At 39.9% G+C, this 27,980-nt stretch overlaps 1 protein-coding gene across 2 annotated transcripts; it reads right to left on the bottom strand.

The window, feature by feature from the left end:
- Positions 1-482: 482 nt before the first annotated feature.
- Positions 483-26,975, bottom strand: erbb2 (erb-b2 receptor tyrosine kinase 2). Of its 2 annotated transcripts, none has more exons than XM_062443247.1 (27): positions 26,627-26,975; positions 17,727-17,878; positions 17,444-17,624; positions 17,176-17,316; positions 16,909-16,977; positions 16,678-16,793; positions 16,019-16,160; positions 14,991-15,119; positions 13,978-14,119; positions 13,152-13,225; positions 12,942-13,032; positions 11,890-12,092; positions 11,286-11,415; positions 10,255-10,345; positions 9,324-9,478; positions 9,111-9,158; positions 8,771-8,909; positions 8,462-8,584; positions 8,244-8,342; positions 7,967-8,152; positions 7,647-7,802; positions 7,493-7,568; positions 6,942-7,088; positions 6,575-6,672; positions 6,179-6,370; positions 4,881-5,271; positions 483-4,789 (listed from the first exon to the last, which is right to left on the bottom strand). In XM_062443247.1, exons 1-27 carry the CDS (start codon positions 26,697-26,699, stop codon positions 4,422-4,424), a joined length of 3,912 nt encoding a protein of 1,303 aa, XP_062299231.1. In that variant the 5' UTR covers positions 26,700-26,975; the 3' UTR covers positions 483-4,421. The 2 variants fall into 2 exon arrangements, with proteins under 2 accessions (XP_062299231.1, XP_062299232.1); XM_062443248.1 differs by having other exon boundaries at positions 4,881-5,268.
- Positions 26,976-27,980: the final 1,005 nt, after the last annotated feature.

Genomic DNA, 27,980 nt, shown 5'->3' with positions numbered 1-27,980 from the left:
AAAGTTAATGGTTTTTTTTTACTGCCAAATTCCCTCTTTTTGTTATGATCCTTACACTGCAGCTGAACAAGAAAACACTGCCCCAGCCACACTAAGAAGAATGTAATTGTGGAAAACTATTCACTTTAGTAGACCAACAGTCTACAGACAGATGAAACCTTTTTTTATATTCAGGTAAACTTTTAAATATGTTTTTACACAAAATGAGAACTGTGGCTTTTGTCCAGCATTACACTGTCAGTACATTTGGAGTCTAACATTTAACCATCAGTATGAACAGGAAGAAAAATTGTGAATACATTCAATCGACACTTTACAATTAAAGTCTGTTTTCAATCATATTGGTCAAGACAGGAACTGATCACCAAATAATGGACTGAATTTTCATATCATAACTGATCAGTGATTTTATTTGTTTTGACAAACTCAAGAGAAAGAACTGAAGTTTTTCAGTTTATGTTAAGGAATAATCAGAGCACAGGTTGGAGGTTTAATTGTTTTTTTATAGTTTGAACAACACACACAGCATATGCACACAATTCCATATAAAAATGACCATTTCTTCATCAAATATCCTCGTATGCATTTACTCGCCCCCCCTCCCTTCTATCTCTCCACAGTAGAGCAACCGGTCACAATGCATCCAAATTAGCTACCAATATGATTTACACACACACACACACACACACACACACACACACACACACACACACACACACACACACACACACACACACACACACACACACACACACACACACACACACACACACACACACACACACACACACTTACATTATGGGACTTACTGACCAAAAAGGTAGGAAAGGATGCATTAAAAAAACATTCACATGAAAAGTACAAAACATACATCTTCTTCAAATTGTAAATTACAGATATTTAAATTTATAAAACCTTCAGCACGCTCCCATAAGTTAACTGTTCTTATCTTAATTCCTCTTGGTCAAATCTGACTTCTAAATAACCACAGGCCCCGTTGTTATTTGGGTTACGCTTCCTCTGCTCAATCTCATTGCAATACGGTTTAAATTAACAAATAACCGTGAATATTTCTGACATGTAGCAGATTCCAATCATAAAGTCCTGTACTTAGTGCACTGCCATGGTTTTATATCTACCCATTTGTAAAACAACAAGGCTGATGAGAGTAAAAACAGATGTTTCAGTCGCTGCACAGATGCGGACGGCGAATAGATGTTTGCTTTCTCTTGTGTGTCAGATTCCAATGAGACGTCTAAAATGAATTTACACAAAAAAAGACACCACAGTGTAAACACCAGTACATTAATTGTGATTGTATTTACAGGTGTACGTCACATTCTTTAAAAAGGGAGAGGGAACGTCTGTGAGCTGTGCTATAACGTAGTACATTGTTATGATCTTGGGAAAACCTCAGGCAGCGGTGACGTCCATGTTTGAAGTTACACACTGACTTGTCAAATCAAAAGTTTCCTGCACTTTATGTGATAGTTTAAAACTCAACTTTTGGAAATTTGGAGGGATGAATGGCATCTATGGGTGCTTTCGCAAATTCGGGGGGGGGGGGGGGCTTTTAAAAATCATCATCAATGCAAAAAAAGCATTTTGGTCAATCATAAAAGAATAGATTCACATTTTTCAACTGCATATATGAACATTGATAAAATGAATATCTTTGCTGGCTGTAATCAGTCCTCCCGTTCAGACTGACATTAGAGTAGCTGTTCTATCAATGTAAGTGATGGGGAAAAAACCCATCACCCATCGCTTGTGCAAAAACATTTAGAAGTTTATTAGAAGCTAATATGAAGCTTTTCCTGTTTAAATTAATAAAACCAAAAGTTTAAGTTACCAACTTTTTACTCTAAATTTCCCTGGGTTTGTTAATATCCTCTCAATGCCACTCAACAGAAAAGACACTGTCCAGGGAAACACAAACAGGGAATTTTGTATTGAAAACATGCTAACTTTGGAATAAATCCACTTAATTTGAAAAATGTGGCCGACTGAGGCTGCACATTAGCTTCAGATAAACTTGAGGACTGTGGATTTTATCCCCCATCACTTACAGTTAAAACACTTCTGGAGAGGATCTTCTAATGGTCAGTATGAACAGGAGGAATGATTATAGCCAAAAAAAAAAGCAGTTGCACTGTTTCATATGAGCGCCTGACTGTAGTTTTAATACAGCCTTGAAAAATGTGAACCTGTCCTTTAAAGCTGCTCTTCTCTTAAAAAGTTGACGTGGAGCTATGAGGTATTCACCTGACAGCAACAATACATATGAAGGGTTTCATTCCAAAACACTTAAATCCACTTTATATATAAAAATATTAAAAAACTGTTATGTTACTCTTATCACTCAAAAAAATATATTTAATTCTGAACAATGTTAGTATATAATAGCAGAAGGTATTCAAATATGTTTTGATTAAAAAAAACATATTTCTAGTATGTAAGAAATTATTATATGAAATCAGGTATCATTTTTAAAGATGTTATTGTGGAACAAAACTTTTCCTTAAACCCGTATGAGAACATCAAGATGAAAAGATCATTTCCCACACACTTCAGTTTAAAACTGACATGATGATGGGGGTAAGGTGGGGGCTTGTACACATTTAAAAAAAAACTCTCACCCTTGCCACTCTTCCCTGGGCACATTTAAGTTATTAAGTGGAGAATCTCTGAGAAATTATCTGTCTCAGAGAGGTTTACGTTTATAAAATGTCTTACTCAGTAGTAGCTGCATGACAAGTTGCAGTTTTAGTATGCAACAGGAGAGAGGGGGAAAAAAATCACCCAATATCCTGTTTCAAGCCTTAAAAATGTTCCTCACTACGACCCTCGAACACTGACCCACATTCTGCAGCAGAGTCCCAAAAATCTTTTTCCCTTTTCAATGCTGCGAAAACATCAGTTGCTGGTCGAGCGAGTTGGGAGAGTGCTGACTTTTCAACAAGAACATGGGGGTCAGACAATGGCTCCATTGACGCTGTTTGACCTCCCCCAGCCCAACACCAGTTAACATGAAAAAAGAGAGAGAAAATCACTCTTCAAAAAAATGCTGTTGATTATTAACTGGGATGCCAGTGGGTTCTCAGTGAGTGGAATTTGAGCCATGCATTGATTATCCAAACCGAGCACAGCAATGTTTGCATCATCATAATCACATTCAGCTCCAGTGTCTAGTGCGTTGCTCACTTATACATAAAAATACAAACAGCAAACCTACTTTTTGTTCCATAAAGGGTAACAAGTACATGTATATACACATGCAAATTCTTCACTTTTCTTGGAATATATTCACGAGTAGCTTGTAGTGCTTTCTTGCACTATTAACGTCCACCAAAACCAAAAGGCTCATTGTGATAACACAAGCCTGAGGGGAAATATGTAGTATCCTAACATGCAGTGCATTGTGCATAATTTAAATGCAAATACTCATCTTTGAAAAATAGTACATTCCTGAAAAGTTAACTTAATTACCAGTAAAGAGTTTCTGAGATTTTTGCAGCCTAAAAAGTCTGCTGCTACCTCATACCTCATCTGTCGTACCACAAAGTAGCTGCAGCCACCAACGACACTAACGACCACATACATCAGTGCAGCACAATGCCTCTGTCTTCTACATACAGGATGCCTTTCTTTCAGGGAGCACGTCTACTGGCCAGATGGGCTGCAAGGCCTCCTCTGGCCAAGACAAAATGGCTTTTGAGTGTATTGAAGACCCCCATCAGGTCAGGAGAAAGTGACCAGAATACTAAACATCGTCTTCAATGCATATTATGGCTCACTTTGTCAAAGTACTCTATGTTTTTCTGTTTAGCTGGGCTGACTAGCATATCAGGATGCACAGGGGAAGTGAAGGAATTACAAAATATGCTTCACATGTGGAAAAAAAAAACGTAAAAGAAAATGAACATTTAAAAAAAAGAAAAATCAGCATTCATTAATCCAGTCAAATGTTGGATTCTGAGATTAAAATCTTCCCCAGTTCTCCTTCGAGTACCATGATGGGTTTTGACAGACGTGAACTCCTTTGCTTATCAAGTACTGAATTATTTACAGTGGCTGAGTAAACTTCTTCTTTTCTTTTTGGCACCGATACCAGTCACATAGAGAGCACAGATTGCTCAGAGAAGACAGGAATATAGATTATGCCGTGGACACCAGATTAATGCTACACTGTGCTGAGTCATGTAGTGTCACAAGTGAGTGATTTGGTGATTTCTGCTGTGCACCCTCAACTGTTATTTTTCTATTTGGGCACTTCTCTTCTCTCCAGAGAAGTCTCAGTTCCATATGTGCACACTTTTCCCAAATTCAAACAAGCCTAAGCTCATTTCTGCCATTTTCTCACTCCGCGAACACAACCTGCATCTCCACTTAAGTTCCTCACATCACTTCCATTCCCCATCTCAAGTATATCCACTCCAGGTGTCCGCTAGTCCCAGATACTCCGGATTCTCCGCCGTGGAGGTCACAAACCCGTTCACCTGCCTGGGCATTCCTTCGTCTCGCTCCAGTTGCCCAGGGCCGTCCACCGCTGCAGCCCCCGCTACAGCGTTGGCTTTAGCCACAAGATCAAGGTAGTACGGGTTATCAAAGGCTGGCGAGGTGGATGCCCTGGAGTTCATGGGGACCAAGTAGCCTGGGTTCTCCACACTGTGACCAGAGCTCAGGCCGTTGGGAAGGCGTCGCTCCACTTTGGCGCCTTTACGAGGCAGCGTGCTGGGCCGCTCAGGGATCCCTGGCCTGAGATCTTGGACTTCCTGGTTGACGTACTCTGGAGGAAGGAAGAAACGTTGGACCAAATTTAATATTATAAACTTCTATCTGTTTTAGAGAGCATACAGAAGAAGGAATCTCCTGCTCACCTGGCAAGGCATGATTATGATTATACCCGTGACTTCGTCTGGGCAGTGAGTGATGAAAGTGATGAGGATGAAAGCCGTTTGGCCCGTCTGTCTCCAGGTCGTCCTGGCTGTCGTTGGGGTAGGTGGGGTCTTTGCAGTAACGTCCGGGGCTGGACGGGGGCAGCCCGTGTTCCTCTGCAGGCCCATCCAGGAAGACAGAGTCAGACTGGCCACTGGCGGAGGGACTGCGAGCTAGTGTGGGGTACTGGGGAGTCCACATGCCATTGGAGGTGCTGCCTCCTAATGGTAAGGTGGGGTACTGGCTGCGGCCAAGAGTGCTCAGGGAGGAGTACATGCTGCGAGGTCCACCGACAATGGAGGGCTCAACATCTAAGCTCTGATCTCTACTCTGCTGGAGAGAAAGGAGACATAAATAATGAATGAAAAACAGACAAGAAGGTGAATCCAGACACTCAAAAGTTCCCAGGACTCCATGGCTAATATATGTTCAACAAGTTAAAGTAAGTGCAAATTTTCGTTCCCTAAATGGGATTCCTTTTATCAAGCCTGGACAATCATAAAACATTCTTGCAAATTAAACTACAGCTAGCAAATTTAATTTCTAGAATTGTGTCTCACTGAAAATTCACACAGCCTAATTACATCGACCATGACAACTATATTACCTAAAATTTATACAGCATTAAAAGTGATACAACAGCGTAAAAATACAGTAAAACAAGACAAGAAGAAGAGCCATGTTCACAGCTCTGTTAATGCTATAATAAATATGTTAACATGCTCACAGTGACAACACGAGCATTCTGATGTTCAGCCGGTATAATGTTAACCATCTTGGTTTAGCGTGTTAGCATGCCAACATTTGTTAATTAGTGCTTAAGTACAACTGAAGCGGATGGGAATGTCATTAGTTCTGCAAGTATTTGGTCAAAGAATTGGACAAACTGAAATTAGGATGCATGATCTGATGATCGTGAATGTCTAATTAATTAATTAAGTTTTGACTTATTTTAGTCTGGAGCAAAGTGATGGCCTGACTGACCACCACTGCCATCCCTAAAAAAATATACCTGGAAAGTGTGTACAGATTCTTTCACAGTACTTAATGCTGGTAGGTTAATGATGCCTAAACACAAAGTTCAACCTAATAACCAAGTTATCACATTACAGAACAATATCTATTGCTTGCACAATGGTAAGCTTTTCAGAAATAATCAGTAGTAATAAAAGCCAAGAACACATACCAGTCACACATATTTGAGTTCCTAGGTAAAGGACATGTTCAAAAACCAACTGACCCTGTATGATTGGTGTCTGGATGGCCCGTTAGCTTGAGCCCCGTCTCCCGGAGTCCTGGGGAAGAGGTTTGGTTGTGGCACCAGATACTCCTCAGCATCCAGCAGTTCCCTCATATTGTTCCCCTCCTCCTCCAGTAGCATCCGGAAGAACTGGCTGTCCACTGGACTGGACATGCTCATCTGCTCATCATTCTGCAAACAATGAAGGAAATACATGGAAAAGCAATTATGTTGATGGAAGCAGAGCTTCAGTGGAATATGATGACATAATGTTGATGTATAAGATTGTTTTTTTTAATCTCTAAAAAAATAACGTTTTAGATAAATATATATGCACTGTATGCTATAATGTACATGAGCATTACATCAGAGTGGAGGCTTTACACATAAACTTACCTGAATAACTACGTAGCGAGGTGGATCTCTAGCCATGGCAGTAAAATCATTCACAAGATCTTTGAACCTTGGTCTGCTATCTGGGTCAATCATCCAACCTGCCATTCAAACAGAAAGTCAAGATCTCTATAAATCATCTTGTACCATTTTGTAACTGTTTAATGGGGAATAGATAATAGTGAGATACATCCAAGCTGTTTCATAAATCCTGACTTTTTGGATTGAACTTCAGATATACACTACACGTTAAATAAAGTCCATGTTCATATAAAGTTTGCGTATTTACCATCCCATTGAATTAGCTGATTGTTTAAAATACAGACAGTATGTACAATTCAAATGTGCAGTAACAACTATTACTACTGACATTTGACCATAATCATGTAGACATCGATGGTGCAGATGAGGGGCTGCGGCAGCCGTTCTCCTCCCTCCAAAACATCTGGGATTTCCCTCGCTGGGATCATGTCGTAGGGTTTAGCGCCAAACGTCATCAGCTCCCACACCGTCACCCCTGAGAGGGAAATGCACCGTTACAACAGCACAACATTTAATCTAAAGTAAGAAATCTACCAAAATCTTCTTCTTCTCCTACAGATTTGCAGAAGTTTGGAAGCACTTTCATGGCAGATGCATATATTGATTACTTTACTGAAGCATGCAGATTTGTATTAGAAAGCAGAATTTAGTTTTGCAAAAAACAAACAAGCAAAAAGAACAACACACAGGTTCCTATTGTTACAAAATTAAATGTTCACTAAAATCCAGATGTCTCTATCATAACAAATGTGATGAAAAAGAACACATAAATCACTTAGTAGCATCATGCTACATCATAAAAATTGATTTAACTATCTAGCTTCCAAACATGCCTCTTCATTTATTTAACATTATATTGTTAATGTTAGTGACACTGACCGTAGCTCCAAACGTCACTCTGATGAGTGAACTTTCTGTGTAGAATTGACTCCAGAGCCATCCATTTAATAGGTACCTAGAAACACAGATAATTGATTAAAAAAAAAGCAAGAAAAAAAAAGCAGGTGTTCCTACAATCACAGCGCTACTGTACCTTCCCTCCGTCTGCATGATATTCAGTCTCATCTATATCGAGCAAGCGAGCCAGACCAAAGTCAGTGATCTTTACGTGATTTGGGTTCTTCACCAAAACATTGCGGGCGGCCAAATCTCTGTGGACCAGCCGGACCTCCTCTAGATAGCTCATCCCCTACACCAACACACACGCACATATCCATCACACACAGATCCACCAATGTACAATCTGATACAACATCAAAGTTGAAAGGAAAAAATACAGTATCAGAGAGAGAAATCAACAGTAACATTCATGCAAAGATGTTTCAGATGATATTTTGTGTCCTGTTTATGTACCTTTGCAATCTGGACACACCAGTTGAGGAGGAACTGGGAGCCGATGCGGTCCTTGTTCTCCCTGACGTAATCGAGGAGGCAGCCGTACGGCATCAGCTGAGTAACCAGCTGCACTGTGGAGGTCAGACAAATCCCCAGCAGACGACATACGTAGGGGCTGAACACCCCCGCCATCACATAGGCCTCCTGGAAAAGACAGAAGAAAGATGTTGCGGGTTAAAAATTGTATTAACATGTATTGTTAAGATCCATGTGTGTGTATCATGCTTGTACTTACATCAAGGATTTCTTTATTGGCTTTTGGTGAGGTGTTCTCTCTTAAAACCTTAATGGCCACTGGTATCTTCACATTTTCCCCATCAGGAGCCCACACTCCCTGAAACAGTGATCAAAAGCATTCAAAAACTCACCAGAGATCTAAATATACATATGAAATAACAACATATGCTTCAGTTTTGGTGTTTTCTTGTGTTTTTAAAAGACTGGCTCACATACCTTGTAAACAGTACCAAAAGCCCCTGCACCCAGCACCCTGAGCTTTTTCAGTTCGGTCTCTTTGAGGATACGCATTTGGGCCTGATTGGGTAAGGCTCCACTGGGTGTTAGAGGCTCCACAAGCTGCACATATGAAGAAAGAAAAAGATTGTTTGATTGGGCTAAGTCTGGCATATTTACAGATATGTTTATTAATATGCACTGTCCCTGACAAATAAACTAATACAATAAAACAAATTCCTTCATTACTTCACTTCTGACCCAAGTATAACTTATGTGGCGCAACATCAATATTTGCTCAGTTCCCACCTCGTGCTCCTGCAGGATCCTCCTCATGGTCTCCTTCCTCTTCAGCTTCTTCTGTCTCCTCAGGTAGAAGACCAGCAGAGCCAGCAGGATGAAGAAAAGCACTACACCACCGACTGCAGCCGCGATAGTTGTAACCGGTCTAAACAGAGAGACACCATTGCTTTACTGTGATGGAAAAGACTATTATGGTGTGAGAAACCCAACTAGGCCGATTTCAAATAGAATTATTTAAATTAAAAAAAAATTGAATTGGGTCAAAATTGTACCAAAATTATTTGTAAACAAAACAAGTTGCACATACAGACACCTTTATAGTGTCTGAACATTAAGAGGATCTCACCCTGTCTTGGTATGAATGGGGCAGCCTCTCTCATCCATCTGAGTACAGCTGAAACAGAAACAGAGACACTTTGGTGTGAAATAATTCTCACTGTGTGTACAGAGTGTGCTTAGATGTGTGTGTGTGTGTGTGTGTGTGTGTGTGTGTGTGTGTGTGTGTGTGTGTGTGTGTGTGTGTGTGTGTGTGTGTGTGTGTGTGTGTGTGTGCACTTACGACAGTGTGCAGTTGGTGTTGCAGGGCAGACAGTGTCCTGTAGCATTGCTGTACTTCCACACAGTATGCTGATCCTCCTTCACACCGCTCGGACAATGATCCACACAAGACTCACCGTCCTGGAAGTTCTGACACTCTGTGCACTGCTCTGCTCCCTGGAGACAGACAGAAGACAAGATTAGACATATTCACACAGGTACAACATGGTGAATTTAAATTTTTTTGATTACTTTGGGGCAATTTTGAATTTATTTGGTGCTTTTTACAGTTCAGAACAGGACATTAGTGTCACACACTGTGGCTACTTCTTTATTCAGATGATGATGTTTCAGTCCTCTGGCCTTCATCATGATTGTTGATCTTGAAGAAGGACCCTTGGTGTGGAATACTTTTCTGTTATATAATTTTTACAGTTAAAACAGGAAGAAAACCTGATGAAAGAGTAAGGGAGATGACATGCAACAAAATACCCCTGCTGCAATTGATCCTGGGATACTGTGGTCACATGGTGGTGGCTTTTGAAAGCTGTGTTTACTCATAAAACAAAGATCTTTGTGTGATTTTTCTTTTCTCAGATTGTTTCATTTGAGGCATTTTTATAAATGATATCCTTTTATGAGGGTACTGGGACCCCAGGTTGTTTAATTGTCCTTTTTTAAATTTGATAAATAATTTTGTTATCCTGTTTAAATTTAATTTATCAATTATTTTAGAGTTTGTGTCTTCAAGTCAAACAAATTAAATAATGATTTAATGAATTAATGAATTAAGATTTCTGCTTTCCAAGGACTCAAGTTGCATCCTGAAACTTTTTTTGCATGCAAAATGGTTGATTGAATTGAGAAATCATGACTTTATTATTATTGGGTATGTTTAGAATGAAACCCACTACGTAATCCCACTCAGCACTGTACGCTCAGAAACATCTTACCGTGCCATGACAGGAGGCAGAGCCATTGAGAGGCCGACACTCTGCGTGACAGGCAACACACAAGGATCCATCTATGTATTCACGCACAGACCTGTAACACAAGCACAGAGGGAATGTCACAGAACATCCCATAACATAGTCTGGCATTTGTTGGGTGCTTTTATCTGAAGCACCTGACAGAGTCATAAGCACATACATTTTTAGAAAGGGGGGCCCGAGCTGCAAATAACCATACCAACACTGATACTGTCAGGCTTTACCTGCTGAGTGGCAGGATCACATGTTCTCTGACTCAAGGAGGGCAAACCAATAAATATACAGTACTACTGTATGTATTAAATATTCTGTAACTTTCAGTGTAATTGTACTTTGATCATCAAATGTTATGAGTGTTTTTTTTTAAAATGTGTCGTCTAACTTATGATTCTAAGCAATATGCACATTATAATGTACATGCATAATAACACCTATATAATGTTCAGTCACGGTCATGGGCATGACTTCATCTGTCATTCTTAACTTTTTGTATCAAACTGTAAATCGACTACAGATCAGCAGAAAGATAATATAAACATGCACAGATACGTATTAGTTCACTATTTCTGGAGATTACAAACTAACAACTTCAAAATGGATCTCTATGGAGTTTCTATTATGACATCTTGTAATTATTACGTCACTGTTCAGTCCAGTTACTGTGCAAAGAGCAGCTCGAGTCCTGTGTTTTATCAACTCTATTTGCTTTGTTCATGATCTTTATTTGTTTAAGGGCACAATTTAAGTTAAAAGCTTTCAGATTGATTTACTGTTACTGCTTTGGCATTTGGTATTGACTGTTGATCCAGTCAACCCCACATACATCCACCAGTTCACGTTAACTTTAGGCAGACACAATAGTCTTTCTTATTTTCTTTATTTACTTATTGGAGATTACGACTTCCAGTATACTGTATTATTTGGAATATTATCATTTGACTTTTTTATTAGTTTTGTGCAGCCACACCCAAACACACACACACAAACGTTCTTACCCCTGATAGATGTCACACTGCTCTACACACTCAGTGCCTCGTTGGAAAGCCTTGCAGGATACACACTGGCTTGGCCCTGGGCCCCAACAGCCCCCGTCACACAGCGGATGACAAACATGGCCCTCTTTCTCTGAAAACACATGCAGAGACAGACGCAGCAGAGCATGATGAGGCTTCTTCTCATCAGATATCAGGCCTCACTATCACTGTTTTATGAGCTTGTATTCCACTGTATTACGCATGTTTGTGGGAGGTAAAACTGCAACATTTCCTTCTGTTGCTCAATGAGAAAAAAAATGTACACAGAAACTCTTAAGAAGGACTGTGCAAACAAGCTGCAATTTACAAAAATATTGTAATAATATTTACAATAACATGCAATAACAAGCATGAATCGTTTTTAAAAACTGCATTACAACATAGTTTCTGCACCGTCCTTGCAATTACATTTCTGTTGGAACAATAAACTCAATCTTGTATCTGGGCGAGATATTTTATCCAGATAAAGATAGCTGCCTTGTGACAAGTGCTCGATCAAAGTACAACCACAATAACATCAACACGCCTTGGCATCGCTTTGCGTGAAAGACATATGTTCACCTACCACAGACGTTGGCTAATTGATTTTGGCTGACGATGTAGTGGGGTCCCTGGGTGGGATGGAGGAGACTTCCCCAGGGCACGGAATTGGTGTAGCACAACTGGGAATTGTTGTGGAACAGAACTAAACCTCCACTGACACTGCGTAGTGAACGCAACCCAAGAGACTGGATGTGTAAGTTCTGAATGGCCAGTGAAAACACACCCCTAAACAAAGAGAAAGTCTACATGTGAGCAAGTGTGATAATAAGGTATCAACATGTTTCAGTTTAAAAGAGCAGAAAAGAAAGAATAATGGGGAAAAAATGGAAAGATGACAGGGGTTGTTCAGTTGAAAGATTTTGAAAAACAAACTGACGATATCATTAATGAGGAACAATGACGAAAGAAACTGAAAAGAAAGTAAAACTGAGTCATGATTGAAGGAAAAACATTGTACATAAAAAGTAGCTAGAAACGATTCACAGGGAGACTTAAGTATTTATGAGAACAGCAGCCCATAAAGTCAGACTGTATTGTAAAATACTAAAACAGTACAGTCCATTTACCATTTACCATTGTAAAATACTAAAACACTGCCAGACAAGCAGATCTCACACTTGTCATTATGACCTAGATTGAGCATGCTGCACTAGTTTACCGTCCCTCTTATTGTTATCTTAGCTGGCATGTGCTGCAGGTTAATGTAGCTGTGCTGGCTAATAATTAGCCTTTATAACCCTGAAAGTGAACAAACTGTCTCAACTGAACCAGAGACATACAGTAAAGTAAAAAAAAGCAGAGCACAAACAAGCACATAATGTAGGAGGACGGACATCAACACAGTGACATGTTGTGAGGCACCAGGCATAAAGAAACTAATACTGTACATTAACTTGAGCTATGATATAACACTTTATAATATATTTGTTTGCATTTCATATAATACTGGACATGAAGGCAGCTAAAATCAGTACAATGATTGAGTGGTTTCAGTTTTGAAACCAGGACAAAAGATTATTTTATGTAAACAAAAGAAAGAACGAGTGAGCCTACAGACAGATGTGGCAGTCTTACTTGTAGAGCATCCTGCCTCTGATCACCTTCAGGTTCTCAAACACACTTAAATCAGTCCAGTCCTCTGGCCAGGCATCAATGTACAAATAACCTGCAAAAGCAAAACCAGACAAATATGCAAAAACACTAACAGAAGAGCAATAACATGCTCTGTATACAAGACTTTAGAATTTAAAGCTTAAAAGGGGTTCAACAAACTGTGTTCAGTACCTGTAATCTCCTCCAGGTTCTTGAAGGCACTCAGCTGCTTGAAAGTCAGGCCTGAAGTGTTTGTCACATGGTCCCTGAATGAGCAAGACATTAGAGTACACATTTTATATGCAAAAAAGACAATATAGAAATTAAACTTAATAATTCGATTTAATATCTTGTACGATCTATATTCACTGATGCATGTTATCTCAGGTTTGTGTTTATCTTTCACAAAACAAAAAGAAAACATTCACTCTCATTGTGAATAGTTGGCACACACTGAAGATAATCTGTTCTTGACAACTCAGATATGAGATCTCAGATAGGTGTGACGTTAGTCGATCTAAAAACCTTTTACAACACCTCCACAGAGCAACTGGTGACTCTGCAGACTATTTGTTATATTATGTATTGATTTCACTTCAATTATATTTCCTTAAAACATGAAACTCCTCATTTTGTGTCTCCCTCCCTGACATAGTTGTCACTGTAAAAGTGAAAAATGCCTAAGACAACAAATCCAAGTTTGGGTTTGAAGTACATTGGAGTACAGTAATCTGTTTGGCATGGGTGGTGACCTTCTGCTTAACTTGCACAAATAATCTTCAAACGCTGCTGCAAACTTAAATATTTGAAGGGATCCTGAAAAGATCCTGAAAACAACGCCACCAAGGCTTAAGTGTCCCATGGGTGGGACATTGTCACTTAATAGGTTCAACCTCAACTGAGTTAATTACTTAATTTATGGTTAGGGTTAGGTTTTTTTTATATAAAAATGCATGCATTTTTGTGAGCTAAAAATGTACATAGTTTCTACAGTATATTTGGCATTTCTATATCTTACCTCTCAAAGCTCTCAGGAAGGAAGGCCAGACTGCCAAAAATCTTTTTACAAGTGTTGAAATGCTCCACATTAGAGGAGGTTACCATGGTGATGGCATGGTTGTCCATTACGCCAAGGTTGTCCATACCGAGACCATAACACACTGCAGAAAAATTATAGATTTTAACTAGTTTATCATGAATCCAGAGATTAAACTTAATTTACTGAACATGTTCAGTATAACAGGTAGGGAAGGATCAACATCATCCCAAATAAACAAAAATGTCATCAGCATAGAATGAAACACAGTGTGGTGTATTCTGTATAACAGTAAATGTACGAGGTGGTTGACAAATTGCTAATGTTTGCTAATGAAAGCTAGAGCGAAAAGGATTGTTGAGAGAGGGCAGTCCTGCCCAGTGCCTACAGCAATTTTGATATGTGGAGGATATGACTTACCTGTAAAAACTATTCCAGCTGGGGAAGTATGTTACACTTGGATCATATTCGTAAACTGTTCAAAGCTATGAGGGACCTGCCACGGATACCGCCATTCAAATGAAAGGCTTTCTCTGTGTACATTGATTAATGGGTTTTATCCACAGCCAACTTTTTCTTGTCTGCTCTTGGTGTATGAGTTTATGCATCTTTTATCTTGTTTATGTAATAGAGAAACAATAGCTGTATTAGTTTGTTGTGAATGCACTTTTTAAAATGGCTGTGTTAAATGACTTAAATGAAAAGTCTGGGGTTAGGCGTCTAGTCTAGACCTTCTGAGATCTGAAGGTTAAAAAAAAAAAAAAAAATCAATGATTGGAAATAATTATCCAAGTTATCTAAATTTACCAATCTTGACTCATGAGACAAGCCCCAGAAGCAACAATAAGAACAACGTACTGCAGAAACAGGTTGGTTTACTTTGCACTATTGTCAGTATGCAACACATCAGAACATCAGTTCATGCAGTGCAAATCACCTGTGGAGCAGCACTGTGTCACACACAAATACACGAAAACAAACATAATGACTCCCACCTTTGGGACAGTCTCCTTCACACTTTTCACATTTCTGCATTTCATTTCCATCAGGATTGGTGGTGATAACTTCCTGGTTGGCTTTAGGACAAACCAAAGTGCAGGCCACATCCATAGCTAGGTAGTTATCTAAAGACAGGGAGACAAAGCGTTCAAAGGGCATCTTTGCAGCAGTAAAAAAAAGAAAATGAAATGGTTATGATGAAATGGGAAGCTGGTAGCCTAAACTCTTAGGGCCTGATTTACTAAAGGTTTGCGTGTGTAAAAACATGTGCAAACTTGACATCACCCGCAAAAAATATGCAAGCTGATCTACTAACCCAGTGCACTGAGGTTTGCGTCTTTCAAATGTGTAAGATAAAAATGTTAGTACGTTTGCCATAATGAATATGCAATGTGGGGTGTGTTTACCCCAGTGTGCAAAATACAGGGAGGAGAAAATGCAAATATGTTATTTAGCACACGCATTGTGATCATATTTTTGGAGTGGAATATTTTTGGTTTTACTAACAGCATCGTCTTTGTCACAAATTCTCTCCCATATGTCGGTTTTTCTGGTAATATTTGTTTTTGTGAAACTATAATATATTTGTCAACCTCTTCCACTAGAACCTGATCACATTTCATTTTGCGCTTGCAGCTTTCTGCTCCTCCAAACTCTCCATAAAGACACGCAAAACATTTATATAATGCTACCTCCACCCTGTTGCACCTGTTTTCATTTACGCAGTTATTCATAGTAGACCACCCGCATCTATTGCACTGCGCACGCAATTTAGTACCCACTATTTGGGATCTTAGTAAATCAGGCCCTTAGAGAAGCAGGTGTGTGTATGTAACATTGCCAGGTTTTGAATCACTGCAGTTTATGTGGAAATCATTGCAAGGAAAGCAACAAAATAATCTTATCTCCTCAACCCTCTGCATCTACCATCATAAAGCAAGGCTCATAATCATCAGCTGCACCAGTGGCCTGGAGCTGAGCACTGTGTTGCTGCTTTCTGAGGTTTATTAAAATAAGTTCTCACAAGGACATGTCTTGACGCAGGTGGCTCCAAAGCTGAACTTCTTGTTTGGGTTGGGTTTGGTCTGAAAGGAGACGGGGTCGTAAATAGTGGGTGGGGGACAGTTGTCCTTACACACACCACTGTCGTTAAAGTGACGACACGCCTGGAGAGAAGAGGAAGGAGGAAATGTGTTACTGCACAAATGATAGGACTGCCAGGCACCATAACAAGATTGCACAGAAAGCACAGAGAGAAAACAAAAACAAAGTGAACATGCGTATGTCTTTCTATCTTTGAGAGAACCAATTTCAGTTTAAAACCAGTGCTGTGAGGAGATTTCTATGTTGTGAAGACATTTTGACCGGTCCTCACAACTTCAAAGGGCAATTTGAGGGTTAAGATTTGGTTTTAAGGTTATGGTTAGAATTGGATTTATGTTGAGCTTAGGGTAAGGGTTGGGTTTAGGCATTTAGTTGTAGTGTTTAAGGTTAGGGTAAGGGGCCAAGGAATGCATTATGTTTATGAGTGTCCTCACAAGGATATAAAGACAAGTGTGTGTGTGTGTGTGTGTGTGTGTGTGTGTGTGTGTGTGTGTGTGTGTGTGTGTGTGTGTGTGTGTGTGTGTGTGTGTGTGTGTGTGTGTGTGTGTGTGTGTGCGCGTGTGTGTGTGTGTCATTTACCAGACAGTCTGAGTCTTTGGGTCCTGTGCATCCTGCAGCACACTGCATATGACAGCAGTCATTGGGCAGTTCGCCTTTACACCGCTGACATCCAGACGCACAGTGAGTACTGGTCACTTTGAACAAAAATGAAAAAAAATTAATTTTATGCTTCACTTCACAGCCTCTGGACTTTTTCCAGAAAAAAACAAATATTGTCACTGTCATACTGTACACATGATGTCAACTCACAGGTTTGGCAGTCTTGTGCAGTTTCACCCCAGCAGCCCTTTTGCTTACAGGTAGGGGAACAACTCGGACCTGTAGAAGAAAAAACCCATCATCAAAAAATAAGAAGAGAGGTAGACATAATGTGCCAGGATGATCCAGTGAAGTCTGACTGTTTGAACACTTTATGTCAATTTGTATTTGTATCTATGAACAGTAAACTGTCCTTTTCATACACATGCTGATGTGCTTTTGGGATGTTGAATATTTAAAAGTCAATCAGGTGCTCACAGTTAGAGGCCCGAGGCTGCAGTTGGTGCTGCCCATCGTGGATGTTCAGCACATCCAAGGTGTCCTCCCACTTTATGTTTTGGGGTTCTGGGAAGCACAGCTGGGGGTTCCCCCAGATATACACCCCACCCAACAGGATCTCTGCAGGGGAGACAATGCGTAAGAGGAGCATGAACTTACTGTAACAGTGGATATCAAATGAAATGAGAGCATAATTCTTTTTCAGGCCATACTGGGTTTGGGTCTTAACGCTCTGCTGTTTTCTGACCTGTGAGGCTACGAAGCCGAAGCGTACTGAGTCCATGTCCATTCAGAGTATTATCCAGCACAGCCAGGGCATAGCTGGAGTTGTACAGCTGGCTGCCTCGGATGATCCGAAGGTTGTCCAAAGGCAACAAACTCACTGAAACATGGGCTACAAGAACATAGCCCTGCACTTCAACAATTCCCTGTACGAGAATTGGAGCAAAACAGAAAGCCACCCTCATTAACTCTTTTGTTTTTACTTGTTTCCCTCTCGTTCATTTTACAACTATGCAGCTAGTGTATACCTGTAGGAAGGAGAGGTCAGGCTGTCCATGAAGGTGTGTAATCTCCAGGTTGCCATGGACGACCTGGCAGCCGGTGTAGAGTAGCCGCAGGGTCTCAGAGTGGTTGTCGAGGCTGGAGGGCAGGGCCAGCTTCATGTCTGTACCCAGGCACACTGCAACATAAAGAAAAACACATGAACTTGACTTCATGCTGCACTTCATTCTTTATTTTATTACTTTAAAGAACTTCAAACCTTTTTTTATCTTATTGAATAGTCACTGCTTTATTTCTGTGGCAGTATGGCAAAATGTTCTCAAAGTTACTTGGCGCATGAGGTCTTTAGTATCATCGTGCAGCATCTGAACAATCTAGTTTAGATACTATTACAATTCAAATAAAACACTGAACTGATATAAAATCTTTAGAATACATTTTAGTTTATCTAACACCAGACTTAACTTTAAACAACAGTGCACTCACATTCATGTAAAAGTGCTGTTAGTTGATCAACAGAAAAGTCATCACTAACAACTTTGATAATTCATTATTTAATTAATTTATTAAGCAAAAGTGTCAAACATTTACTGACTTTACTTTCTAAAATTGGATGATTTGGTGCTTTTACCAATGTTGTATCATTAGAAATGGAGCATCTTTGGGTTTGGGACTAATGGCCAGACACAAGAAGGAATTTACGATGGATACTTTCTTTTTTCTTACATTTTATGAATTTCTACATCTATTTACTTTAAGTTACAGGCACACGATCTTGTGTAAGATATTCAAAGTCAAAATGACTGTAAGGATTTAGACTTATACATATTTTGATGATGTCACTGTTTATGAGCGGCCTTGAATGCATACTTTGAAATACAAACCGCATGCACTGCCTCCGTCTGTCTCTTAATGTGTATGATATATTTTCCACTGGCCACAGAGAGCAGAGATTCCCCACAGCGGGTCATACTGCATTACAATTCATGGCAGGGGGGGACTCGCAGACACATAGCTCCCATGCTTTAGCAGGCAGTCACACAGTGGACAGTCCCTCCTTCTGATGTTATAAATGACTTCCTCTGGCTTCCTTCCAACAGCCCTTCAATAGTCAACCTACTTTTCCTGATTGAGCCCCCCGTGCTATCTCCGTCCCTCCTTTTGGAGACATGGCTGGATGGACTCAGATGCATCATCGGGGGACAGGAGGAGGGTGATTTTCATGATACACTGGGGCGCATCAAGGTCCAGGAGATACTGTATGCGCTAAAGTTGTGTTCTTATCAAGTATGTGCATCTGCCACGTGTAAAGTCCCTTGGTGATGGTTGGGTGCTCAGAACTTGACTCATATTACAGCTGCTACAGCTCACCAAACACAGCAACAAAGTATTGGGTCATAAAGAGTAAATAAAGTCTCCATTAAAAATCTGACAGCAGGCTACTGTGGCTCTCAATGCAGCAAATGGGTCTATGATTAATAGTGTGGCTGCTGAAAATACACACCCAGTCGTTGCAGCTTGTGTCAGATATCAAATCAAATGCCTAATCACTGCCTCCTTCAATGATGTCATCATGGAAAATAGCTTTACACGTCGAGCCAAAAGGGGAGTCGCGCTTTTTATTGTCCAGAATTTAAAATCCTTTTTTAATAAGACAGCATATCCAAACAGAAACACAAAGTCTGTGACACACAAACAACACGGACAGCTCCAGCCTGGGGATTAGGTAAATGTGCCGTAACAGAAAGCACAACAGAGCAGATTTTCCATTTCTAAAAAGTGTGTGTAAAGCCAGTTCTCAGCTTCCTCTCCTTTTATTCCTTCATTGTTTGCTCTCCAAAAAGTCTCTCAGCAACGCCTGCGTGTGTATGTGGGGCCTTGTGAAGAGCTGCCCACTTTTCCATCTCCGTGGCTTGAAATATTCTCTCACGATTTTGTTCTTTTATCCCTTCCTTTGCTCTATCCGTGCACTGTCATGTTACCATCCATGCCTTCCTCATCTAATTTTAGTGTCTTTAGTCATTTTCATTGTCTGAAAATTCCCCCTTTGTATCCCCATTCATTTCTTCCTGTCAGTTCCTCTCAGTGTCCACTGGCCGTTGCCGACCTCTTTTTGGACTCTGGAAAGTGTCATTTCAAAGGAATGTGTGTCTTTGCATATCTTGAAGATGACACACTTGCATGTATTCCATCAGCGGGTGGGGGAACCAAGAGAGACCAGTCATGTTCCAAGACACGTCAGTGACCTATGACCCTCCAGGTCAAACAATGATGCCAGTGCCCGACAGGTCACCCCAACCCACACACATACAAGCTGATGCCACTGCCACAGACACACACACGGGGTCGAAGGTGTTCATGCTGGCTGGGAAATGGCTGCTGGACACAGTTATCATGGCAACTAGGTCGTTTTGTGGTCAGATCCTACTGAGTTCAGCGAGATGTTCGACTTCAGACATGCTTTTAACACACTTCTGTTCATTTCAGTCAGTGTCAGTGTGCACTTCTTTGCATGAAGAACAAGCAACCATTGATTGTGATCACACAAGACGAGGCAGGTTTAATCCATCAAAGGAACTTGATACAGCTCGATTCGATTTAGTGCTGTGCGATATGGACAAAATGTTATATCCCAATAACGATATAAGTCCCGATATAGTATTTTCGGCACCAATTCCTCTTTGGGTTCTGTTCCCACTGTGTTCTCCGCCAAGCTCTCCGTCTCTGCCATGTTGTTTACATCTATGCTCCCCTAGCAGTGCCGTAAACGAGTCTTTGCGCGTGGTGTACATGATACATTTAGATTATCCGACGGTCATTCCAACGTTGAGTTGTACTTTACACTGCGTACCTAAACCACAACCGTAGTAACGTTGGTTAGCGATGTTAGCCGCTAACGTTAACGTTAGTATAGCAACAGAGCTAACCCAGTAACCCACACATTAAAATTCCGATATAAACGATAGAGGGTTATATTGTACGGTAGACATTTTTATATCGCACTACGATATATATATCGTAATATCGCACAGCACTAATTCAATTATTTTGTTTATTTCAGATTTACTGAATTTCAGTCACCTACAAGTGATAAGTCCTTTGTTTGTCTTAAACACTGCAACAATTGATTGTGTTGGCTGTGTGTTATGTCTTCATCAGTCGTTAACAGCCATTTTACATAGCAAATGAGATCTGATGAATCCTGAAGGTATCAGTATGCTCCAACCAAAGTGTTTGTTGGAGGATCTGATTTATCTGACATCAGAATTGGTGGAGGCTGCGTGTGAGAATTTTGGCTGCTCGAAATAACCAACTTCATACAACATGTTGTGGCAAAGTGAAAAGTTGTCTGTCAGACATGCTTAACATTACAATACAGGTAACAGTGCAATTTTTTTGACAATCTATACTGGAAGGCATTCTTAGTGACAGAAATACAAATAGAGAGTTCAAACCATGATTCACCTCCACATACCTGACCAACTGTTGCGTTAAATGGGTGTGTTTGTTGCATTGTTGCTTACAACCCACCCCCACCACCAATTTAGGTGTTGAAAAGGTGTAGGGACAGGTTTTCAAATGCTGTTCAGTCTTCTGTAACTTTACAAAACGGACAATCTGGCAATCTTGCCTGCTTCATCCGGTGATTGGCCAGGTGTGTGGAGGTGAGGAAGTAAGCAGTGTTTAAACGGCTCATTCAAACCCTCTTTCTTTACACAACTATTTTTGACACTTTTTTGTTAACAACTGAGTTCAGCACTATGAATGCTATATAATGGCTGGCTTTTCATTCCTTTGATAGGAGCCTGACCATTTGGAACAGCTATGAACACTTTTACCTTCAAACATTCGTGGACAACACGCTTGTTCTTCAGCAAACTTGTTCTTCTGAGCATGCCCCCGCCATTAAGCTTGCTTCGATTCAACTTTTCATGATGTAAGTGATGCTAGTACAGGACTCAATAATAGTACAGCAGTAGAACAGTCAATGAGATAGACTCAAGTGGACGTCTTCCAAAGTTCACGTCTTTTCAGTACAAAATTGTATCTTTGTGGTAATATGCCTCCAATGCAAATCAGCACAGAAAAACAGTAAAAAATAAAGAGGGAACTTTGAACTAAAGACTAATTTTGATTTTCTCATATATTATTATATATTTCCCATCAGCTGAAGCCTCATATTACCCTCAGATAAACTGTCAAATATATAGATTGAGGATTTCTTACCCCCATCATTTACATTGAAAGCACATCTTCTATTGACTGGTATGGACAGGAGGAATGATTACAGCAAAAGAAAAAGAACTTTGTCAGTGTTCATAAAGGCACCTGACTGTAGTTTTAAGACAGACTTCAAAAATAAATTGTGAACCTATCCTTTAATCTGTTTCCTGCAAGGAAGGATTTGACAAATCTAATCTGACTGTGTCTTGAACCATTGTACCACTGCCTGAAAACTGAAAGCCAGCTTGAAGCCACACCTGTGTGTGGCAGCACGCCAGTTAACACAGGGAGTGTGCGTGTGTGTTTACTAGAGTATGTACGTTACGTGACATAAACACGATGGCATCAATGCTACCAGAAGGAGAGTGAGTCTGAATCGAGGCAGAAAAGCTTGCAGGGTGACGCGCCAGAACAGTCAACAAGATCATCTGGACTCGACTCTCCTCTAACAGATTAGATCCTGTCAAAGCTCAACACAAACAGAACGAGCTGATCCAGCAGGACTTTCTATGACTGTCTATTAGCTCTAAGATTTAACATTCAAGATTCAAAACAATTTCATGTGTCCGAGGGGCAATTTGCTTTACAGGCAGAATCCAACACTAATACACACAAATACACCAGATCCATGTCTTCTACATTGTTACAAAGAATCATGGGAAAAATAAAGAAACATGTCAGTCCTGCTTCCAGTGTCGTGTTAATCCCAGCGACGTGTCTTGCATAAACTTCAAATTTCTCCCAACCTCCCTGAACACATTCTTTCTTCCCCTTCACCCTACGACCGAGGAAGAAAAAACAGGTATTGCTCAACAGACAAGCAGAACAGGATCTGTTATGTACTGGAGCTAGAGACATGTACTCCTCGCTCATGCCCTCTGTCATCCACACACTACAATCACAAACATACTACTGCGTCAGAAAACCTGCTGCATACTTTCTTACATGTTTACTACAGAAAAAAATACCTGCAGCTATTTTCAAATGCAGATCTGACTCCAAAAGGGAAGACTGTATATGCAAAGTGCAGACAAAGAACAGATTCATGTTTAAAACATACTGAATCTAAAACTTGATTAGGGACTAGGACATGATGGGAATTACTGGAAGAAGAAAGACAAAGAACAGATTCATGTTTAAAACATACTGAATCTAAAACTTGATTAGGGACTAGGACATGATGGGAAATACTGGAAGAAGAAAGAATATAAGTCTGTCTTCTGATGCCAAGTATTAATGGGATTAACTGATTAATCATCAATCAGAACCCAAAGACGTTTCACTGACTATCATGTATGACAAAAAAGCTGCAAAAGCTCACTTTCGAAAAGCTACTAACAACCAATATTAAGCATTTTTTCTTGACAAATGACTGAAATGATGAACTGATTGTCAAAACAGTTGTCCCTTAATTTTCTTTTAATGAAGCTCTGATATCACCAGTTTCAAGGTGCAGAGATCATCACATTGTATGATAACGTGGGTCAAGCTGAATTTCTCATTTTCAACATGTAATCTCAGGTATTTTGGGGGGGGGGGGGAATCTGATTGTGTAATTGTTCTGTATAGTTAACTTGGATGACCAAATTTGGTGTTGCAACTCATAAAAATAGAGAATAATATCATTACAGTGATGGACCATAAACAATAAATACTGATATATTGCCCACAGCTTGGTTGGACAACATCACCTATCACAGTATTAATAAGAAAGTATTTTGATATCAGTCGACTTATTATCTGCTATATATGCACATGTATATAGATTGATCTGACTGATATTAACTGTACTGAAAGGTTATTTTCAAATAATTTTTCCAAGTTTGTGTAAGATTTAACTTTATGTAGCTTTCATTTGTTTCATTACACATGGGAAACTTTGAATGGCAAAATATTTCATCAAGATAAATATATATATAGATAAGTAATACTACTGGACAAATATAGAAAATAGTACTGAAGTTACATTTCTATCTCCTTTTTAGGGTACTTTGTAAACCATCAATGCCTTATTTTTGGAAAACTACAGTAAAGAGGTGACAGGAAAGGAGGGAAGAGAGATGACATGCAACAAAAGTCTCCTGCCAAACTCAAACCAAAGATGCTGCCAACCAAAGACCAATAATAACCAACGAAAAAAATATAGATGTTGAGTAAAAGATTGGTAAATGCAGAAGGTGTGTGTTGAAAATCCATTGCAATCATCAAACATTTTTTATGACATAATAGTTTATTCCTAAGAGGGTTGCTGAAAGATTCATGTTTAAACGGTGGCTTCCTTGTGTGGATTCATCTCACTTTAAATGCAAGCTGAAGGTGTGTAACTCAAAACCAAGAGAAGCACAGCAGAAGGTGTCGAAAGTTTCCTCCGAGGCTGGTAATGAAGCCCAGCGATGGCCGTCTTCCTCAGCTCGAAGTGAGTTAGATCACTAACACGCAGTCTAGACTGGTGAGTCACGGCTGGCTGAGTTAACCTGCCACTGAGGCCAATTCAGTAGGACTTAATCACTTCACAGTGAGTTTCGCTCAGTGGGTGCACTGAAGTGTGACAAGGACATGAACCCTGTGGAGACTGAGGCTACTGAACAGGGGCAGGTTGCTGAAGAAGTTTGGTTTTGAAAGGATTTCTTCCCACCACCAAAAGGAAAAAACCCTAACACAGCTGCAATTGCAACCACTGACCTTTGGAGTCATGTTGGCCACAGGACGTGTGTGTGTGTGTGTGTGTGTGTGTGTGTGTGTGTGTGTGTGTGTGTGTGTGTGTGTGTGTGTGTGTGTGTGTGTGTGTGTGTGTGTTAGTGGACAGAAATACTGACGACTTCATAACTGAAAGTAAACAAAATTCAGATTTGGCCTCTTGTGCATCATGGGTTGCTAAACCCAGGGGCTACGAGCCAATCACAGCACTCACAGTGAGCAGATGCTACAGAGATCGACACTGTGCAGTAAAGTGCACCAACCTGTTCCCACCAACAATGTGGTTTTATTAGGAAACCACTTCATCTGCGACCATCGGCTTTGTTAGGGAGCATGTGTAGTAGTGCTGCTGCTGGTTGTGCCAGCAACAGCTAATAAAACAGAGGAGCTTCACCACAGAGCTTAATACTACTTAATAGATCCTATAGTAAACTTTGGCTTTAATGATTATTAGTTCTTTATTTATTATTCCTATTCAGAGATTAAACCCACAAGTACAACATATATTTCATTCGTTATTACTCTGTTTAAAAAGTCATGCACTGACCTACTTTCTCTGCAGGATTTTGTTATTTAACAAGTGCATGTCAATAAAAACTGCCTCATGCACATCAATAAAGACTGTATTATAAAAGGAATTCTCAGAGTTACTAACATCAATATTTTTACTGTTAACTCGAATCTTTTAAAAAGCTGACCAGGCTAAAGTTGAAAATAAGGTTGCAACTAACTTATTTTCTTATAAATTGTTAAACTAAAGCTCATGAAATGACAGAAAAGAGTAAGAATGTTGCTACAGTCGAAAGCTTTTTTCCTTTTATATTCTTGAGCTCTGAGAGTCTTGAGTTATTTGAACAATTAATCAACCAATCATTTTAGGGCTGCAACTAACTATTATTTTTTATTATTTCATTAATCTGATTATTATTTTTTCAAGCAATTAATTAGGCTAGTTCTCTGGTCCATATTGAACAAATTTTGATCAAAGCCCAAGATTATGTCCTAATATTCTTCTTTTGTCCACAACTCAAATATATTCAGTATACTGTCAAAGAAAGCAGAAAATATTCACATTTGAGAAGATGGAATTAGAGTTTGCATATATATATATATTTTTTTTTTTTTAAATCACATAAAATGATTAAATGCTTATCAAAATAGTTTATGATTAATCGACTAATGGCTGCAGGTCTAAATCAATTCAGCTCTGATGAACTGAAGAAAAGATTGAGTCATGAGACTCCAAATATGAGGGCATTATAAAATGCTCCTCTATAAAAACAAACAAACAAAAACAGGCAGAAATAGTATTTGTGAGAGATTTGTGAGTATCTTGCAAATGTGGTGTTCTTGTTTGCTCTTTCAGTTTAGCTCGTTTTACTGGCATGCACTCAAGCACCAAGTGTGACAAGTGGTCCTCTAACAGACAATGTCCTCTTTGGAGCCAGAAGTGAATAATTGACATCGTCATGATCCTTGGCACACAATGTACGGCCTGTTATTGTTGTTGGTTTGTTTTTGTTTACGGGCAGAGCAAACCAGCCTAACGCTCAAGTCAGTAAGTCAGTAGTAGTCACCTCCTGTTTGTCCACGAGCAGTAAAGCAGGTTTCTCACATTTCTTTACCTGCTACACTGCCATTGATGCCGGTGTTTATGTGTGCAACAAAACCTGCCAAAAGTTGCAATGAGTGAGTTACGTCCAAACAGTAAATCTCGTTTGAAGCTGAGCTACTTTGTGACAGGTGGGATTTTTTTTTCTCCTAATCAGCGCTTCATAAATCCCGCGAGCCACAACTTCAACTGCCTGCACAGAGAGGGTTGCAGACTCACGGAGGAATGTGCTCTCCTCGGCAGAGATATCAACCTCTTTGTGCCGAGCTGAACCTCGAATATTTACTGGAATATATCCTACATGCTATATGCTCTTATTCTAAACAGGCCGAGTGTCTATTTTAGTGACAGTCAGGCCATTAAAAGACGGGAATGGCTGCGAAAGTTACCCACCTTCTCTCCCCAAGGCGGCCGTCACTCCGAGCAGCACGGCCCCGACAAACAGCAAACTTCTCGCCGCCTCCATCTGCTGCGACCGAGCGTCTCTAGTCCATATTAAAGTTAGGTGTTTTTACTGTTCCCAGTGAGGGAAATGCTGCGTTCACACTTCCTCCCGTCCCTTGGTAAGGTTTTTCCTTTCTTTTCTTTTTTTCTTTTTATTTGGCACGTTTGGAGTTGCTGCTCGTTTCCCAATCTCAGTGACTTCCTCCCTGGAGTTAAGTGCCTGTTGGTAGTAAAGCGTGACTGCGCGCAGGAATACAGGCGCGCTCCCGTGAAGGCCTGAGCGGGGAGTGGCAGATTGAGTCAGCCCGCCCTCACTTCAAATTCACTGTCAGGGGCAGGAGACAGCAGTGATTTAAGGAAAGGTAGCCAACTGCCTGGGACCTCCAACGAAAACGGCCCCAAACAGCAATAGACTCATTATGATGTTTAGATATGAAAAATATTGGATTATGTTACTATTCTACCTCATTGTACCCCGAAATAACTCATAGAGGGCCGCCAAAACACTTACAAAACCTGCATATCCTACATCTAGAGGAAAACATACTGCTACATTTTCATGACAGATAAATGTTACGGATTGCATTGCAGATTCAGATTTTACTCACAAAATATAACAATTAAAATATGATGCATTATTATTGATTAAACTATATAAAAGGCACTAATTTACCGACCATGAGAAGGATTGGTGTATCACCTGCAAGCAAAAAAAGTGAAAAGTTTAACTGCTAGACACAAGATGTCTCCATGTGTTTCCTAAAATTCTCCAAACTATTAATTGATTATCAAAATAGTTGGCAGTCAATTCCATTAATCAACTAATCATTGCAGCATGTCACACATCTTGCTCGTAGGTTCACTGTTAAAACTCAGATTTTCATTGAACACAGAGAATCTTTCCCTGTGCAGCAGATGAATGTAAAAACAGCTTTCCAGTGTCAAACTCTGCACATACATCATTCTGCACAGTGAAGCTCAAACTTCCAACTGAAGGAAAAATGAGCAAAACACATTTTTTGAGAGGAGGAGGACTTAAAGTATCGAAAGCAAAGTGGCTGAAGACTGATACACACAGTTAAAGTTGGTCATCATTAATCATTGATGTATTTACATGTAAGCAACACTTAAATGTTGCAGCCACTTCAGGTTCAACGACTATTTATTATGTTGAGTCAAGTTGAGTAGTTATATCTAAATGTTAGAAGATGATCACATTTCTGTATATAAAATCTTAACTACAGGTGTCAGATAAATATAGTGATGTAAAAAGTACTACATTTCCCTCTGAAATCTAGTGGAG

The sequence above is a fragment of the Scomber scombrus genome, chromosome 21 (genome assembly GCF_963691925.1).
Source record: "Scomber scombrus chromosome 21, fScoSco1.1, whole genome shotgun sequence".
Lineage (NCBI taxonomy): Eukaryota > Metazoa > Chordata > Actinopteri > Scombriformes > Scombridae > Scomber > Scomber scombrus.
This window is presented reverse-complemented; position numbering and strand designations above follow the sequence as displayed.

What these genes read in the sequence shown, in the direction of transcription:
- erbb2 (XM_062443247.1), bottom strand. Translation starts at nt 26,699, where the DNA reads ATGGAGGCGGCGAGAAGTTTGCTGTTTGTCGGGGCCGTGCTGCTCGGA. An exon ending in GCAGCCTCGGGCCTCTAACT is followed by an intron (nt 16,978 to 17,175) that starts GTGAGCACCTGA and finishes TTTCTTCTACAG; the next exon opens with GTCCGAGTTGTTCCCCTACC. An exon ending in GGTGTGTCCAGATTGCAAAG is followed by an intron (nt 7,803 to 7,966) that starts GTACATAAACAG and finishes GTGTTGGTGTAG; the next exon opens with GGGATGAGCTATCTAGAGGA.